The 19,688-nt window shown below is 38.3% G+C and overlaps 1 protein-coding gene across 5 annotated transcripts in view; it reads left to right on the top strand.

Annotated features, from left to right (window-relative positions):
* The window catches only part of EPS15L1 (epidermal growth factor receptor pathway substrate 15 like 1), a 40,915-nt gene that overhangs the window by 9,877 nt on the left and 11,350 nt on the right, over nt 1-19,688 (top strand). For 3 of the 5 annotated variants that reach the window (XM_084221148.1, XM_084221152.1, XM_084221151.1), the window contains 14 exons: nt 124-281; nt 720-876; nt 1,612-1,674; nt 3,190-3,275; nt 3,639-3,711; nt 4,220-4,381; nt 5,188-5,385; nt 5,641-5,805; nt 7,706-7,832; nt 7,949-7,999; nt 8,390-8,526; nt 9,555-9,615; nt 9,973-10,055; nt 11,528-11,660. In XM_084221148.1, coding sequence (XP_084077274.1) covers nt 124-281; nt 720-876; nt 1,612-1,674; nt 3,190-3,275; nt 3,639-3,711; nt 4,220-4,381; nt 5,188-5,385; nt 5,641-5,805; nt 7,706-7,832; nt 7,949-7,999; nt 8,390-8,526; nt 9,555-9,615; nt 9,973-10,055; nt 11,528-11,660 — 1,654 coding nt within the window. The remainder of the gene's footprint in view (nt 1-123; nt 282-719; nt 877-1,611; nt 1,675-3,189; nt 3,276-3,638; nt 3,712-4,219; nt 4,382-5,187; nt 5,386-5,640; nt 5,806-7,705; nt 7,833-7,948; nt 8,000-8,389; nt 8,527-9,554; nt 9,616-9,972; nt 10,056-11,527; nt 11,661-19,688) is intronic. The other 2 variants (XM_084221149.1, XM_084221150.1) reach the window with 2 other exon arrangements.

Here is a 19,688-nt window from a genome sequence, read left to right as displayed (position 1 = left end):
TTACTAGTCAGACTGGAGTAGGCAAGATGGTCAGCACATCCAGCTCTGGATAATGTCATATATACTTAGTGTGTTCATAAAGACTATTTCTGTTCTTTTGAAATGCCAACCTTTGTTTTGCAGCCAGCTGTTAATTGGGTGGTGCCAGTGTCTGAAAAAGTGCGATATGATGAAATTTTCTTAAAAACAGACACAGACATGGATGGTTTTGTGAGTGGCCAAGAAGTAAAGGACATTTTTATGCATTCAGGTCTATCTCAGAATCTCTTAGCACATATATGGTAAGAATTCTGTACTAGCTGTACTTTTGTAGCTTGCTGGTCTGGGAAGTCAGATTCAGAATGTGATCCTAACATTAAAAAGACACCAGAAACAAATAAAAACCCCCAGCTTTTACTTGTCCACATACTGCAATATGTGGACTGTATGGAAAACTAAGGGAGAAATAAATACTCCCTTTGCTTTTCTGGGAGCGGGGGCAATAGGTCAGTCTGTGAATTGTGATTGTCTTTTGAAGTTCTAGTGCTCTAAATATTTTCACAGACTAACACTACTCTGTTCAATTAAATATGTGAAATAAAATACTGCACTGTTTGTGGAAAAGTAAGCTCTGATGAGGATGAACCAAAGAGAAATTATGTGCATATATGTATTTCAGGCTTTTTAGTAGAGCAGAAATAAGATTTTTTTGTTTGTAAGTATGATCTCTTTTTTATCAGGTCTTTGGCAGACACTAGACAGATGGGAAAGCTCAGCAAAGACCAGTTTGCACTCGCCATGTATCTCATTCAACAGAAGGTCAGCAAAGGGATTGATCCTCCACAAGTGTTAACTCCAGATATGATCCCTCCCTCAGACAGAAACACACCCATCCAGGTAAGTCAGCAGTTTGTTGTAGATAACACCAAACTTGTGTGCTTTAAAAGTAATGGGCTTTGAGTATGAATTTTGTGTGGGGTTTGTTTTAGTATTATGATAAAGAATTGCCAATATTTTTTCTTATCTTCTCTTACAAAATTCTTTTAGCATTTGAAAGTATAGCTAATTTTTTAACAACCAAGACAGCAGGTAAAGAAAAATGCAGTAAAATACTCCATAAACCAAGGAGTAATAATGCTGGAAAAAATCTAGCATAAAGAATAATCCTTTGTCATACAGAAGGTTGAGTCAGGGAACTTGTAACAGCAAATATTAAAAGCTGGTTGAGCAGCATGTCTCTGACTATGATCAGCACCATATTCCTCCCATGGAAACATAAAATTTTTTAATGGCTAAATGAGGAGTGATGACTCCCTAGTTTCTGAGATTCATCCTTTGTAGCAGTCCACAGTCCTGTATCCATCACTGCTAATACCACTTTACTGGAGCATCTGATCCTTTGCTGACCCTGCTTTGTTCCTTTCCTTGATAGCATGTGAGTGCACTTCTGAAACTGAATTGAAGAAATACTTCTGTCATGTCACTACATTCACCTTTTCTATAAATTATACTGTGTTTTTCTTTACTTTTATTTGCTTTCCCTAACCAGAAACCTTTGGAACTCTAAATATATTTTAATTATTGCTGTTGCTATGATCCTCCTAAGGTTTTTCCTATATCCTTTTCCTATAGACTCTATCAGGTTACTTGACCCCTGTAGGAACTGAGATCTCAGCACTAACAGAAATGCGGCGTGTGAGTAATTGCAGTGTCGAAAGGAATGCACATTTCTAATGTATGCTTTGTGTAACTTCAGAAAAGTTTTTATTTCTACACCTTTGCCTGCCTTTGCTCTTGAGTTCTGTGCCACTTGCTCTTGGTGTGGTGATAATGTCACAGTAATGTGAAGTGCCCAGCACTGGCTGCCAGCCTGGTGATATTCCTTCCTTCAGCAACTGGAGATGTATTGATCTGGCAGGAAGTTCCTGGAACAGGCAGCTCAGTGCTGTTGAAATTACTCCTGGACTAGTTCTCTGCAGCTGTGAGCAGTAAATATATCTTGGTGTGAGAGCTTTAAGCTTCCTGCTATTTTCAGTTAATTGATTTATTTTTTCCACGTAGTATGTGTTTAGCTGAGCATAAAATAAAATAAACTGTATGCTACTGTGACCTTTGTTAAGTGACTCTTATCCTAACCAGTGCAGCAGCTCATTTTAATTTATTTCATAGTCATACTGGGAGACACGTGGCTGTGATCCTGTCCAGCATTCAGTACAGGTCTCCCAGCATATCTGTATCTGGCCTGACAGTACAAAAGTGATTTTTTGATTTGCTTGAAGAATTTGTTGTTGTTATTTGTGATTATTTAATGGCATGTTACCAAAAAAATGATCCCCCAAAAGTGAGGACTTAATTAAATTATTTAAACTGTATAGTCACCTATTGTTTGCACCAAAATGTCACATCTTACTCTGCTGGTCTTGGCTTGTTGGTTGGGTTCTTGTTTGTTCTTTAATCTTTAATAAAGCCAAGCTTTCTGTGGTTATCTCAGCTGTCTCAAAGTGAGTGAAGCAGGCAAACTCTGCATTCTTCTTTTTGAAATGCTATATAAAAATTGTAGGTCTCCTGGTTTGTCAGACTAGCAGTGAGTTCAGTGCTGCAGTTTTTGCTCAGTTGTGGTGAGCTTTTTATCAAAGAGCAGTCCTTTTTATAATAACAATAACAACCGGTATTGTACGTAATGCTGACGTCCTTTCTTAACTTATCTAGACGGCAGGGGATGCCCTCTGTATCTTCTCTGATCTCTGCTTGAATGAATGTAGACACAACCTACAGAAAATGGGGTATAATTGCAGAAATTGCTATTAATTTGTGACAGGGCTCTAGAAGACTGAAATTGCAATCTGATTTCATTAAGTCCTCTGTACCCTTTTCTATTGACTATAGCAGAACTAAGTTTTAGGTTTTGAATTTTAATTCTACCAATTCTGCAATTTCCTTGTTGACATTGTGCCTGTCCTTTTATTGCTGTGTGTTCAACTGTCCTGTCAGTTAAACAGGAATATTAAAAATTCTCATGTCTCATGGGTAGATTTGTGTGGCATGTTCCTTGCTTGTTACAGAATAATTTGGTTACAGAATAATTCTCTTATGGAATTTTGCAAATGCAAATAATGAGGATTTTGTATCCCACCTTTGTCTTCAGCCTTTGTTAAAGGAAGAGCTTCTAATACTACTTGACATTTTAATAGATTGTTTCATTATTAACAGGATAGTGCAAGTTCTGTTGGATCAGGAGAATTTACAGGGGTGAAGGAGCTGGATGATATTAGTCAAGAAATTGCGCAGCTGCAGAGGTAATAGTTATGGACTGTTAACAATGTCTTGGTGTAGAATATCTAAGTAAGTCTGTAGTACTGATGTGTCAGTTTATTTTCTCTTAGTAAATTTGTCATTATTTGTTGCTGTAATTGGTGATGAATTTCCTAGTGGTACCCTACAGATCTATCAGGTGACTTCAGAAGATTGATGATGGGCACAGATGGCATTTTTCAAAGAATAATTGATACCTATGCACCTTTTCTTCTTTAAAGAATACATGAGAATAGAGGCTGGCATTTTTGTCTGCATGGTGTTTCCAGACTAATATTTAATTGATTTTTGCATGTGTGTTGTGTTATTTAACTAATCACAAATACATGTTCTTGTTTATCTGGCAGAGAAAAATATTCTCTGGAGCAGGACATTAGGGAAAAGGAAGAATCAATTAGACAGAAAACCAATGAAGTTCAGGTAAAAACTGCTTATCATCAGTAGTTTTCATGTTAATCTAAGTAATATATAGCAATTTAGGATTTTTTTCTGTTGTTCTGTCATTCTTTCTTTCTTGAGATTTTCCTCTAACTGGCAGAAAAAGATTTATTTTACTGTTCTCCATTAGAGTGTTTTCATCTGATGCTGGCTAATAGAAGCATAGTATATGTGAACAGTTTGAATGCCTTTTTTGTTAGTGTTTAACTAACATGTAATTGAGGAAACCAGTGTTTGGAGAGATTGGTTTTGATAATTAGGATAACTCAGTGCAATTTGCTCTGTATCACAGTCCCTTTTCCTTCTTGTGAGCAGTGATTTATTTCCTGATGTCTTACAAAAGCTCCTGCAGAAACAAAATAGGCCAATGCAGAGTGTAGCCTATATGATATAGAAAATATTCAGAATTTTGTGAAGTTCTTTGTCTGTGGCTGATGCTTTCTTAAGACAACAGCTAAATATGAGTTACAAGTTGTGGAATTTTCTTCAGGAGCTGCAGAATGATTTAGATAGGGAAACAAGTAACTTGCAAGAGCTGGAGGCTCAAAAACAAGATGCCCAAGACCGCCTGGATGAGATGGACCAGCAGAAAGCCAAACTGAAAGATATGCTGAATGATGTAAGGCAGAAATGCCAGGAAGAAACACAGGTGGTAAGTGGATGTTAATTTTGGACCAGCTCAAGAGTAAAATGTCTTCTGTTGAGGGAAATTCTATTTATTTAATGAATAAACTTTTTCTTTTTACTATAAATAACAATTTCTACACAAATGCAGTGGTCCAAGAAAGGATTTTGCCATCTTTAATACCTTACATAAAGGTCATAAAAGATGATCGGATTGAACCCGATGACCTCCAGGGGTCCCTTTCTACAGGAATTGTTGTTCCGAGGATATATCAGACATTTTTTCGGCCTAATAGGGCAGTTGAAAATCAGTAGTCCTAACCCCTGAGACAGTCCATGGCAGTGGTGCTGGTTTTGATCACTCAGAATGTCATCAGGATTGAGTTTTTAGGTGAATGCAATTGCCAATGGAAATAGGATGTTACCTTACGGTAGAAACTTCCTGTGTAAGGAAGTCACAGAAAAAAGTGTATAAGAAAGGTTATAAACAACTCTGTAATTTTAACTCTTAAAATCAACATTAAACTACTTGATAAATGTTTGAATGGGACCAAGTTCTGAAGGTGAACATCTAGGAAACAGCTTTTGATAACCTTTATAAATAGTGGGGTATTTATCTGATTTTAAAATAATATTTCTAGGTTATATTGCATGTGCTTTTATCAAGGATTTTGTGCAACAGCAGAAGCAGCATGCCTTTCTTCATATTAAGTTCTAAAGATTTTCCTTAGTAGTTGATAGGTTGCTGTACCATTTTCTATTACTTATTGTAAATTCACCATTTAATAAGTCCCATTTATTCCAAATTTCACTCTGATTTTTCTACTGTTTCAGATTTCATCACTAAAAATGCAGATTCAGTCTCAGGAATCAGATTTAAAATTACAGGAAGATGACCTTAATAGAGCAAAAGCAGAGCTGAATCGCCTCCAGCAAGAAGAGACTCAGCTAGAGCAGAGTATCCAGGCTGGAAAAGTACAGCTTGAGACAATAATCAAATCTTTAAGATCAACCCAGGAAGAAATAAACCAGGTATTCACTATACTTTATACAATTTTTTGCTTCTTGAAATTAGTTGAAAAATTATTTTTCAGAGGAGGAAAAAGTCCTGATTCATTAAATAAGCCTTTTTCACTGGTGTTTAGTAGGTGAATTCCTGGTTTGAGTCAGGAAGCATTCAATTCTGTTGGGGATAAAATGCAACTGTCAGGCACCAGTGTTTAAGGAGACTGTAAGAATGACAGTGTTCTTCAGTGTGTAACATGCTAAAACATTTTTCCGTCCCAGGCAAGAAGTAAACTCTCTCAGCTGCAAGAGAGCCATCAGGAAATGAATAAGAGCATTGAAGAATACAATGAAGCTCTCAATGGGATTCATGGTGGGAGTCTGACAAATTTGGCAGACATGAGTGAAGGCCTTGGGCAGACAGAAAGAAGCAATTACGGAGCTGTGGTAAAAAAACGCTGTTATTTAGTATATTTTACACTAATTAAGCTTCTGACCTGCACCTTATCTGAAGTATTGTTTAGCTGGTATTTGGCACATTTGGCACATTGTGGATTTGTAACCTGTCACATGTTCAGTCTCAGGACAGAGGTGGGGCTTTATTTCCAGTTTAGTGTTTCATTTTTTCTTCTTCAGTTTATCAAGGTGAAATCTTCTTTTGCTGTAAATTTTCCTTTATTATGTATTTCATTATTTCTAAAGGAAGCTTTACAAATTTCTGCTTTACATTGACTTGTATTTCTTACACATCTCATATTCCCTTTCTGAAAGGATGGTTCTCTTTGCTTAAATAATTTCAGCATAATCTTTCTCATTTATTATTTATTTAATCAGCATTTTTTTCCCAAATCATAAAATCTTTCAATTTCTTAAACATTTTTCGAGTCAATTTCTTTTGGGTATGTAATGTTGATTTGGGTATTAAATATTCCTCTAAGCTACAAGAATTTTCTTTTGTTTTTTGACCCTATTTCTTGTCTTTAATATGACAAGATAAAAGTTGCATACTTGCTTGATTCTGCTTGCACATCTATGTGGCCCTTCCTCATTATGGAAACATGTTTACTGTTGTAAGCATAGTATTTGCTATGGGTTTTGTATGAAGTTGAATACATAATGTGTTAGTAAATATTTACCAGGCCTTGCTGCCTTTATGCAGTACTTTACACTTGCTCTGTAAAAACAAACTGCTTAAGAGAAGAACAGTGTAGATAAAAACAGTACATTGAGGAACATGATCTAAGGGTCTTAAAACACTTTAGTGCTTAGTTTCTGTGCTTGCATGGCTTGCATAAATATATTTAATTTCCAGTGAAAACTTCCAGATGTTTTCTTGCAAAACCTAGGAGCCACTTACTGGCAGAAAACACCAGTCTACGTTCATAGCAATTTTTTTAAACGATTGTGCCACTTTCCTGTTTCTCAATTCTTCCTTCCTCTTCCTTCTCTCCCCACCTCCCTCCTGCTGTTCTGAGAAGTATTAATTAGCATGTTTTCATTTGCATCTTGTAAAGGGATGAAAGAAATCCTGTCTCTTTCTCATGTTAGGGGCAATGTAAGTGGGCAGTTGTTTCTGGGTATTCCTTATGATGGGAGGGCTCCCAATGTCCCTGGAATTCTGCTGTGCAGGTGCTGTCTGCACTCGGGGTTTCATCAGAGACCTCCAAACAAGACCCAAGCCAGGGGTATCATTCAGATGAATGTCATGAAGAGGTTTCATAACTTCAGTTTGCTGCTTGTTCATGCAGGGTATTTTCTGCAACTTGACAAACGTAGATTTGGCCTCTGCTGAGAAAGTTCTTGTCATCAGAATGTTGGGGTGATTCTTCCTGCATGAAGTGCTTTATCATGGGAAATCAGTATTTGGAGCTTTAAGCTCAAAGATGAGTTAACAAGAAGCAATCTAGTATCTGACTGCTTGGTAGTAATTTGTTGTATTTGTAGTCCACAGATTATTTTTGTATCCTTTATTTTTAAATAAGTGTCTTACCTGAAGCTGAGCTATAATGACAGAGAATTTTTTGATAGTGTAATGTTTGGAGTTGGTTTGCTTTTGTTATTAAAGTATTAGAGAGTTGAATATATTAATATGGGCAACAGTTGAACATGTAATTGCTATTTGTGCTGTTATCTTTTGGTGTTCTGTATAGCCTTGGGGTACACATTTCCTTCTGCTGTGCAATTACTTTTACTTAGAAGTCGCATATTCAGAAAGTTCTTTAGGAAGTAATTTTAATGACTGTTAAACAAGGACCAAGATAGCATGCAATTTCTGTTTAATGGGTAACTGGGCATTTTTATTTTTAACATGACAAGCTGTTGTGATGTTTCTCCTCTTAATTTTTAGGATGATCCATTTAAGAATAAAGCCTTGATGTTTACCAATAATACACAAGAATTGCATACAGACCCATTCCAGTCAGAAGATCCTTTCAAATCTGATCCATTTAAGGGAGCAGACCCCTTCAAAGGCAGTAAGTGACAAGTGCTTATCTAGGACCTTGAAGATCAATTGTTGAGTAAATTATATTTTCACAAACTTATCTTGCTAAATAGTAGATAAGACAAATTGTTTTTCTCTTCTGCATAGGTGACCCATTCCAGCATGATCCTTTTGCAGAACAGCCACCTGCTCCAGCAGGTAATAGCCCTTTTAAATGACGGGACAGGTGTGGTATAAACAATTTCTAGCCAAACACAAAGATTTATGAACATGAAAGAAGCATAAAGGTTTCCCTGGCTTCAGATTTTTGGTTTGCATGTGGGAGCATAGGAACCCAACAGGTTGTGCCTTCGGAATCAATATGTTTAATGAGAATTGTGTGACTCTTTTATTAAGTCTGAAAGCTTCATATGACATGTTCAGACTTAGTAAATACCCTCTGTAGAGAGGTCTCTGGATGTCTATCAGATTTATCAAAACATTGTTTGTGTAAGAAAAATTGTATCAGTGAGTGTGAGGTCAAATATAGAAGGTTCTTTATAGACACACTAGTGCTACATTGTATTTACCTTTTCTTGCGCCTTCTAGATCCCTTTGGAGGAGATCCATTTAAGGAAAGTGACCCATTTCGTAGTTCTGCCCCTGAGGATTTCTTCAAGAAGCAGGTGAAGAGTGACCCATTTACCTCAGATCCATTCACAAAAACCCCCACTTTACCCTCAGAGGTCAGTAATTTTTAAATCTACACTTAATAGAGTTCTTTACTATTGACAGGCTTATTGTCTGAAAGCTAAAAGGAGTGAAATAACACAAAATACTTTTTTCCTAACTGATGAAATATCATTAAGTGTATTCTTAAAATGTAAGTATGGATTGTTTAGGCAATCAGCAGTGTTCTCTCTGGTTCAGTGATAATGAGGTACATTCACCCTGAAGGTACTTTTAGGTGGATATTTTTCCTCTCTGTTGTAAATTTCAAAGCAGCAGCACCTACTCATTCCCACCATTCCCTCTATCCCATAGATTTCTGCAGTCACATAGTGAATGAGATGGAGGAACTGCTCTGGCTAAGGGATTCCTGAGCCCTCAGCAGACTCTGGAGCCAGCACAGTGGAAGGACTGCACAGAACACACTTGTTATAGCCATAGTTGCAGTTCTAAACTGTCCTGATGTACATATGGGTGCTTGTTTGGGGGGAGTATGATTTTTTTGGTTTTGTTTTTATTAGTATTTTCCTCATTCTTATGCAATTCATTGAGTGTTGCTACCCAGGACCAGTTTCAATCTGCAAGAAGTTAGTTTGTCTTGCAGTATAGGATTGTACTTAAATAAAAGCTGACTTGTCAAACTGAAGGGCAGCTGTAAAAACCGTCTGTTTAAAAAGAAGCAGTACACAGACTCTCTGAATTATTAATGATATAAATGCATGACCCAAATATTCTGTCTGTTGCTTAAACACTAAACACTTCTGGGTGTATTTTCATGTTTTGCCCTGGTAACTAATGTTGCATATATTTCAGTGGAATGCGCTTCTCACTTGTAGGTACCTGTTAGTGTCAATATTAGTCAATAGCCAAATGCACTAATAATGTAAATTTCATATAATGAATTGGTTTTATCCTACTCTGTCCACTGAGTAGACTGGTCTGAAACTGGAAACTATTTGTCTTAAAGCAAGAGATTTTGATAGGCATGAAATGGTAAGTGCACAGTCCAGCAGAAAAATAATTATGTATATGTGTTCTTATTTAGCCTGACCCTTTTGAAAGCACTGATCCTTTTACGTCTTCCAGTATCTCTTCAAAAGGTCCAGGTAAGAAGTAAACATTTTATAATGAGGTATCTTTTTATGAAAGAAGAATCAAATATAAGAGTTGAGAATAAAGAATCTTGTGAACCATTGGCAGAAAGTGTCATATTCTTGTCACAGTTCATGAAGGCTGTCTTTCTGGCACTATATATGTCACTGTTTTCTTCTCATATTTTCCCTCCAAACATCTGGTAGAAAACCTATTGTTTTGTGGAATTCTCTTTGAACATTTCATGGCAGGTCAAAATGAAAGTGTGTTTTAATCACCTGCCTAGTTTTGTGCTTCATTGGCACCACCAAGCATTCCTTGTAATTCTTAAGTATTATTCAAAATAACTTTTTTCTGCATATCTGTTCCAGATCCATTTGGAACACTGGATCCATTTGGAAGTGGTGCTTTCAGTGGTGGTGAGGGATTTGCAGACTTCAGTCAGATGTCAAAGGTAAAGGTTAAAAGGAAAGCAACTGTCCTTTTAAAAATGTATGTACAGACACTTTCTAAAAGAGTGTGATATGATTATAACTTTTTAGCTGACAATCTGGTTTTGTTCATTTTCTTCCAGTCAGCCTCACCAGCTATATAGAAAAGAATTTTCCAACCATGTCAGATATGGCAAAATTTTACTAAGACTGGTAGATTCAGTAGGGACAAATAAATTTTTCACAAATATTTTCAATTACCAGATCAGGAAAATCAGTTAACTTGTAGTTTTAACTTGTAAGAAGAGGTAGTTGTTACAGATATTAATATATTTCAGTGTCCAATCTTCATCTGAGTCCTGGAATTTGCTTCTTGGTTACTTCATAGTAAGTATCCTGACTTTCTAAGCTTACCATAAAATCATTGGTTGGATAAGGCCTCTAAGACTGAGTCCAACTTTTAACAAAATACTACGCTACTAAATAAATGTAGCCTAACCTTACTCCACTCTTATGGTCAGTCAGTCTCTCCCATGTTTTAAGTGTGCAATTTTTGTTCATTTTAAATAGCAGATGCAGAAAAAGGTACAGGACACATGTGAAAAAAAATGGATAAATGGAAAGGTCTTGATCTGCTTTCCTGAGGTGAAGTTTGGAGTTTAGTTAACTCAGTGCCCAACTCCTTACATTAATTCTACAGTAACACTTGAACACTGTGGAGTAAATGTTAAAAATAAAATAGGTTATCATTTCACTTTGACTAATTACATTTCTTGGTTGTTTGTTTCCTCCCCTAACTTCTACTATTTTGGGGAGGGTTTTAGCTCTCCACTAGATGGCAACAGCCTTTACCAGTAGACATGGCTGGCTTGAGGTAGAAATTTTAGCAAAGGTTTGACTGCGATTTTTACCTTTTTCACAAAACACCTCTTTCTTCATTTCACAATGATAAATTTCCCTGCATGGAACAATACTTGTGTGCTTCTTAATCAGTAAGAGAGTCCTTTTGACAAGCTGCCTGAATATAGGAAGATTTAAACACATGCTTTTGGATATTCCCGAAGGTTTTGACTAAAGTCAAATACCTATGTGTAACTTCAGAAAAGTTTGGAATAAAGTTATCCCTTCTGCACTGTTTTTCCAGGTTCTGTCATGTTTCTGCTTATTAGAGTGAAGGTCAGGCTGTGGTATGACTGTTCATTGCCAAATAGTAAAAAGTAAAGTTTTACTTCCTTTTATTTATGCATCAACCTTTTTGCTAGGACTAAAAATTCTAGAAGTGCTTAAATGATTAAGAGCATAAGGTCTTTGAATGTTTATGGAATCTTAGCCCTTCTGTCATTAGGCATTAGCCTCCTACACCACTTACAATTCTGTACATCTGCCCTCAGGTTTTGAAGTTCATGCTTTTACTTGACTTAACCTGTAGCTTCATGAAACCACAGGTATTCTCCAGTGTGCTTACATCACTTTTCTTTTCTTTTTTCTCATGTAGTCAGTACCTTCAGACCCCTTTGCCTCCTCTTTTGGAGGGGCAGGATTCACTGATGACCCTTTCAAAAGCAAATCAGACACACCAGCATTACCACCCAAGAAAAATGTCCCTCCACGACCCAAGCCACCCAGTGGTAAGGAGGTTTTCTTCTTTTAAAAGCTGCTTCTTTCAATTTACAGTGTAATGCTGGATATAAGAGCAAGTTGACAGTCTACTATCTGTCTTATATTTCAACCATGGAAGAAGATGTGAAGTTACTGGTAAATTGACAAAATTATCAGTAAACCAGACTGAAACTCTTCAAAGTGGAAAACAGCTGATGAGAGTGCTATTACAGATCTATAAAATCACATGTGGCAGGAAAAACAAGGGAAAAACCCCTGTATTTTCTAAGTAGGCAACATATAAGATTAGTAAATGGCATCTTTAAAATAAAGAGGTTTGTTTTTATATGGTAATCAAAATTCAGGATTTATTTCTATGTTTGCCAGAGAATATGGTGAATGCAAAAAAGTTTAAATAGTCTTAAAATAACCTCTAGATAATTCTCAGAAGAAACAGAGACAGCAGGGTGTCCCAAAAGCCAAAATACTGGCTCCAGCTCCTTTGTAGCTGAGTAGCAAGGCAGTATGACTATGGCTGCATCTTTATCTTGTTTTGATGTTCTTCCTGAGGCATCTGCCACTAGGTACTAACAAGATCAGGGTACACAGTTAGACCTGTCCTGATCTGTCTGTCCAGGTAGGATCATTCTTGCATTTGCACATTACTGTGTGAATTAAACAGAAAACACTTTCTGAATATATATGGCTTTGTTCCTTCTTCGAGTCCATAATTTATGGAAATCTGGGAGATATATAAATCTCATTAATTGAAAATAAGATCTCTCTCAGTGGACCTTCAATTTCTGTTCTCCCTGTAGTTGTTTTCAAGATATTCAGCTACGAGTGAAACTGTTTAAAGAACTGAAGCCATGTAGTTTCAAGTCTCCTTTTAACAGCAATGGTAGAGTTCAGTTGATATCAAGAGGGAACTTTTCAGTTAGCTCAAAAAAACAACAGAAGCTAGATGCTGCTGATGGATAGGCACAGAATTTTGCACTAAACACATTGATCATCATGTATTTATATATCCACAGACAGTATTAGGAAGCATAGTACAAAAATAACAGATCCATCATTAATGTCTCCTGTAGTCTGTGGGTTCTCTGCCTTTCTGCTGGTGCATTTTGGAGCAGAGCAGGCAGCCTGTTTGTGACAGGTATTGTTGATCTGGCTGGTTTTGCAAACCAGTTTTTCTGGAACAAACTCCTAGGATAATGTGAAAAGTGCTTGCTTCTTACCAAGGTATCCTTAATGTCATTACCTATCACATAAATTGATTCCGTTTCACACAGTAGACTTACAGGCAGACCATTGCAGTAGTATTAGTTTGTTCCTGCTGCTGTGATTTTATTGCTTAAGAGATTATGGTGCACCCGAAAACCCTGAAAGCAACAAATGAGAGGCTTTTTGTATGTGAGTATGGATGTAAAGTTGTCAGGAAGTGCTCTAGGATTGTGGAAAAGCCTTTGAAGCAGTTTGTTCTATGCTCACTTTGTGTACTTTTTACTACTCTACTAATTTAAAAAAATGCCACATAATATGTCATGATGACAAATATCAATCACTAGGACAGACATGAATAAAAGGAGAAATAGAAAAGCTGAAGGGAATCTTATTTCACATTGTGAATGATGTTATTTTTCTTTATTTGGTTTTCAAGGAAAGAATGCAAATGGCTGTCTTTCAAAAAAATAGCTGCATAAAATATTTTACAGTTAACAGGGTCTATATAAAGTTGGATGATTCCAATAAATACTAGATATACCCGTGTTATCTCTTATATGTGGTTTCTTTCTATTTCTTGTTAGAAACATGATAACTCTTAGCAAATGCAGTGTAATAGTAGCAGGAAAGGTGAGTACTGACTCACCTACATGAGAGTTTTTGGGTTTCTGTCCTCATTCCCTCTTTTGTACATGCTGAGGAATTTGGGGAAAATTCAGCTGTATTAATTTTTTTTTATTTATATACGTGCACTCAGCATTTAATCAGTTGGTTAAAAATGGTTTAAGTGTGTCCCTTCCCCCCTTCTAGGGAGACATGGTATTTATGAGCTTCCACGCTACCAAAAGCAAATGTTGTTATGATAAAATAGGCTAAGGAGGAAACAACAGGTTTTTTTTAAAGCAAACGAGCCTTGTGTGTTTATGCAGTTCTACTCCTCCCTTCCTTCCACAACTAAGGCAATCTTCAGTGGTTACTTAAAGCATGAGAAATTATATAGTAATATAGTGTGATTGTAGCAAGAGATATGCACACAAAATGTGTGTTAGAATGGCCTCAGCAAACAACCAACAGACAAGAAGCTTCCGTTGTTTCTTACCTTTCTTATTGGTCTCTTTAATTAAAAAACAAGTAAGTGATAAAGATCTTGCTGAAGAATGAATAAACGCTAATTATTACCAGACAAACCTGTAATTTGCCTTTTTGTTGTACTCTTTTTAGTAAAACTGTTCTTTCTATTGGGTGGGGGTTTAATATTGAAAAACACTTTTGTGGTTTGGTTGCATTTTGGTAGGCAGGTGCAAAAAGCTCTAAAAGGAAACTACTTGTCCTCAAACCTCTACACTCAAGTAGAAAATACAAATACTTTTGCAGAGCATTGGAAGCTGTCTGATTTCTCAGGCTTTTGATAGTGGAAACTAAACAGGATCCACCAGTGATTGTTCCTGATTAGCCTTGATTTGGTGCTTTTCTTTCTGTCAAGCTTTTGCATGTGACATGCAAACATTGTCTGATATCCCATTGAGGGATTGCACTATGTCCTCGACCAAAGTGTGCCACAGTTCTCACTTTGCCCATGGGTCTCTGTTTTGTCCAGGTGAATGAGGAGTTTGACATCAAGTCTCATTCCTTCATGAAAACAAAGAGCAAACAGAGCAAACCCTTGCAGCTGAGCACAGGATCAGGAAAACACTTAAAATCATGGCGTGTCCTGAGTTGGAAGGGACCCATAAAGATCATGGAGCCAAACTGCTGGCTCTGCATAGGATACCCCAACAATCTCACCCTCTGAAAGGCTGAAAGCGTTGTCCAAGCACTTTTTGAGCTCTGACAGCCTTTAGGCTGTGACCCCTGCCGTGGGGAGCCTGGGCAGTGCCCAGCAGCCTCGGGGGGAAGAACCTTTCCCTGAGCTCCATGCCAAGCCCTGGCACAGCTCCAGCCCTTCCTGGCCCCCTGTCCCTGTCCCAGAGCAGAGCTCAGCCCCTGCCCCTGTGCCTGCCCTGGGCAGGAGCTGCAGCCTCCCCTCAGTCTCCTGTGCTCCAGCTGAACCAGCCAAGTGCCCTCAGCTGCTCCTCAGCCCCTTCCCCAGCTCCGTGTCCCTCCTTTGGGCACTCTCCACCAGCTCTGGATCCTTCTGATCCTGTGGTGCCCAAAGTGTCCCCTGCACTTGAGGTGTGGCCACCACAGTGCAGAGCAGAGCAGGAGAATCCCATCCCTTGTTGGGCTGGTGATGCCAGGCCTGGTGCCCTTCAGAACATGGTGACACTTGGGGCTGCTGGGGCACACTGGTGACTCAGATCCAACTTGCCACCAACCAGGGACTCCCTGGTCCCTTTCCACATGGCTGGTCCCCAGCCTCTCATTCCCCAGTCAGTCCCTGCATCCAGGGCTGCCCTGACACAGGGACAGGATCTGGCACTTGACATGTTAAGCTGGGGATTGCCCAGCCCTTTCCTTTGTCAAGATCTCTGTGCAGCACATCTCTGCCTTCAAGGGAGTCAACAGCTCCTCCCAACTGTGTGTCATCACCAAAGTTACTTAAGTCTGCCTTCCAGTCCCACATCCAAGTCCTTAATGAGGAAGTTGTTGAGCACCGGTCCTGAAATGGAGCCTTTTGGACACAGCCTGCGTTTACCATGTAGTGATAGTCAGAGCAAAAGGCCTTCAGGTGTACCTGGAAAGACCTCTAAAAGGAGTTTGTGGTTCAGGGGGGCTGCTCTCATATCCAGGTTCTGGACACAGTCTTCACACAGTGTGTAGAGAAACTTCTCTGCTGCTGCTGCAGGGGTTTTCAGTAACGGGATTGCAGTGGGTCATCAGGTCTGGTCCTACAATTCCTGACCTGTTCTGCTTGTAAAGTGAAAATGGGCTGGTTGTTTTGTTTGATTTTAGTTGATGTTTGGGATTTTTCCACAGCTGGAACATTGAGGAGGAGCTGTGATCTGAGTGTATTAGCAGGTAGTTCAGTTCACAACTCTCTCTGTGAGAGGGCAAGCCCTTATTGTGTGGCATGGATCAGGCACCCTGAGATCTATCTCTTTCCCTTCTTGAATACTGAGATTAAGAGAGGGTATGACAATCACAAGATTATTTAATTAGATTTGTATCTTGGGTAGAATCTCAGCTTTATGCTAGTTTTGTTAATCGTAAATAATCTTCTTTCTTTCTTACTCTATTGTTGACCAAGATCTTTTAGATCTTTTAGGTGTTTCAGAGTCCTAATCTGATCCTTTCTTGGTCCAAGAGAAATATCATGTTTGTTTTTATGGTAAAATACTCTTATTGAGTATTTATTCAGTATAACTGTTTGGAGGTTAAGTGCAGAATCTTTAAAGAGAATTGGAGGAAGGTTAATAATTCAGTGAATCCCAGTAGAGAATAGACAGGGGAAGGTGTTCCAGAAGGAGCAAACCTGGACACTAATGTACCTCAAAGATCCAACTTACTGTTTCATTAAAATATTTGGAACATCACTGTCCCATACATGGTTTAAGATTCTCTTTAGGTTGAGGAAGATCAGGCAAGAAAAAGTTCTTTAGGTCTTCTGACAAGATTCTTCAAATGAAAATCCCCAAGAGAATGTGGGCATGTTCTTCAATAAAGTATGAAGGTCTTAATGGACATTAGGTTTCATAGGGCTCCCCTAGGACTTGGCTGGAGTAATTTGATCTTTACCTGGTGCTACTGGAGAACTTGCAGGTTTCTTTGGAGAGGAGTGGAACGTTTTGTAAATTTATTGATGTTATATCTTGAGTAATGCTCAAAAAGCACTGAAGAAATGCCAGTGCTTTGTATAATCAGCTGTGATAAATGGAAAGCAAATAATAGTAAAGTATCTCAGCATTCTTAAATGAAGGTGCCCTGTGACAAGGATCTACATTCCACTGCACATTATTTTCTCAAACTGCCCTAAAACATTGCTGAGTTTTGTAGATTTATAAGGACATTTTATTTGCTGGCAGAGGACTGCCTGTGGTGTTCAGCACTACTAAACTTCTGGTTGCTTACTATTTCTTATGCAGGTTCTCAAGCTTTATGGGACTTTGGTGTAATTAAGGATAAAAAAATATGAAAGAAGTGGTAGACTGAAACCTGTCAGTTAAAATGGCTCTCGTAAGTTCTCACAGATTAAAAATTATGTTTTCTGCTGTGAGCTGCAGATTGAAATCAGTCAGAGTTCGCCGCTAACTAGTTTCTAGGTAAAAGTTGTTGATTACAGAAAGAGAGAAACAGATTTTTTTTTTCTTTTTCTTTTTTTTTTTTTTAAAGTACAGGAAGTTGCTGTGTGGGTGTCAGTGATTGGGTTATAAGTGAAGGCTTTGATCGTGAGACCTAGTGCTTATGCCCCACCCTTACCACTTCCTTTCAGTGCAGCCCCATGCATTCCACATTGCGGTTATAGCAGTGCTGTTAACCAGTGAGATTAACCACTACTGACAAGCATCTGACACATTACTCTCTATGCTCTGGACTCCTTGTTAGGCCCTTGAGTTCCTGAAGGAAGCCACTCTATCCAGGGAGGATGAGCAATGCTTGACCCTTCTTGTCACATCCTTAATGTATAGCATCACTAAGACAGGTCGTGCCCTGTCTTAGTGATGCTATACATTAAGGATGTGAGGAGAGGACACAGGCATTGAACTGTGTGGTATCTGCCTTTTGTGTGCCCTTTCAGACACCAGAATTCCTTCCCCATCGAGTTAGCACCACAACAGGAGAGTGTGTAACCTGGTCCCAATGATACCCCTTACATTGTCTTGGGTTTTAGCACTGAGTATTCCTGTAGGCCTCAGGGATAGGAGAGGTAGCACACACCCAAGTGCCAGAGAGATAATTTAGTGGCTTTAAGGCTGCTGGTGTATTCAGTGACCCATGCTCCATACCCGCTACTCTGTATTCCTGCATGGTACTAAAATGATGGGATGTAGTCGGTGTCACCAGCTGCTAGTTGGCATCCTCCAAAAAAGTGTTACTGCCCTGCTCAGCTAACGATGGTCCAGGTGCACATGGTTGCTGGAGAAGCTCAGAGACATTTTTTGCCATCAAGAAGCTCAGATGAATGTGATTCTGCCTTAATCCTGATTCCAGGAGTGATGGATGAAGCACCCAAATTTCAGGATGCATGTAGAACCCTAGAACTGGCAGTAGGTTCAAAATGGCTTCTCATGCAAAAGTCACCCTGAAGCCTCCAAACTGGCACCATCAGTGTATCCATGAGTTGTGCTGGCAGCATTCTTACCTTTAAGATCCTACCCATTCAAACCATTCTGGAGTCCTGTGATATTAGTGGAAGAACCTTCACCGCAGAGCAGTGTGAAACCTTCAACCTTTCCTAAATTTTTATTGCTTGCTTATATTGGTTTTCACCTTTCTAACTATGAAAGAATAAAAGTCCTAAACATGCAGGAAGAAAAAATACTTTTCAATTTCAATGTGCTGCTTCCTTGCAATGATTATTTAATAAGCACAATTATTTTAAGAATTTTTATTATTAAAATAATTTTTAGCTTGTGTAAAAGTTATAATTTATATTATGTTATTGTATTTTAGTGAATAATAGAGGTAGTGAATATTATATTAATAGTGAACTTTTAAAATGCTAATGCACTTAAAAAATTGAGGTTTTCATTGGGGTGTCAATATGTAAATAGCAGAAAAATGCAATGTAACTTGGAATGTATAGAATCTCAGATCATTAAAGAGACATTAAAGATCACCCGGTTCTAACCCCCCTGCCTTGGGCAGGAACACCTTCCATTCGACCAGGTTGTTCCAAGTCCTGTCCAGACCAGCCTTGAACAATTCCAGGGATGAGGAGTCCACAGCCACTCTGAGTAAATTTAAAGGAATAACAAACTTAATTCATCCTATATAAGAAATAAATTAGTGGGGTTACTTAGCTGCTGTTTGAAGTACAGGTGTTAAAATAAGTTCCATTGGAAATTACTGTTCCACGCTGCACATGGGGAGTTTGTCAAAAAACTTCAGCTTTGTTTAGTGATCCATTTATTTTTTGTAGCTCTGGTCTGTGATGGCAACTAAATATGGGCCTTTCAAAGGTTAGTGGTTAACACCTCTGTATTAACCTTTTTGAGTTAAGGGCTTCAGTTTTGTTCCCACAGTGTTTTTATTACTTGTTACAGTTTTGAAATGTTAAAATACTGAAAAAATATAGGGGACAGTAGCCTGCCTTGGGTTAGGAAGCATGACTCTGATTCCTCAGAGAGACCTGGTTCTGTGGAGCTCCAAACTTCAGTGCAAACACAAAGGTTTGCAGAGTGTTTGAGTGACTAGAAATTATTACAAAATAATAGTAATGGTGTTACTGATCATAAATTTAATCAGTCAAGGTTCAGTATTTCACCAAGTCACTAATTACGAGACTGCTAGATGTATTTTGCTGTCCTACCAAAAAAGACAGAAAAGGCTGATTCTGCAAAATCTGGCTGATAAACTCCTGTTTTTTCATCTTGCCAGTTGGCTGATAAGTGATATCTGAACATATTGGTAGCTTAAAAAAATGAAAAGGGGTCAGGGGTTTTAGATCTTACCAGTCTTCAGGATCTTAATATTGTGTTTATTGAACCAATCTGCAAACTTATAGCTGTGCTGAATGTTGTAATCCATCACGTATACAGAAAGACTAATTCCCTAATTTGGGGTGGCCATCCTTTGCCTATCCTTTGAAGTGTGGTTGCAGAAGGTTGTTGTCAGCCTCAGAGAAGCTAGAAGTGCAAGAAAAGTTACCAGCAGAACATCTTTTTGTTCTCTTCCTGTGGTGCAGGGAGCTTGCAAGGGAAATTGCAGATGGATTTGCCCACTCAAGTGCACAC

The sequence above is a fragment of the Fringilla coelebs genome (genome assembly GCF_963513975.1).
Source record: "Fringilla coelebs genome assembly, chromosome: 24".
NCBI classification, from domain to species: Eukaryota; Metazoa; Chordata; class Aves; order Passeriformes; family Fringillidae; genus Fringilla; species Fringilla coelebs.
Note: the sequence above shows the minus strand (reverse complement) of the source record. Positions and strands in the feature narration are given on the sequence as shown.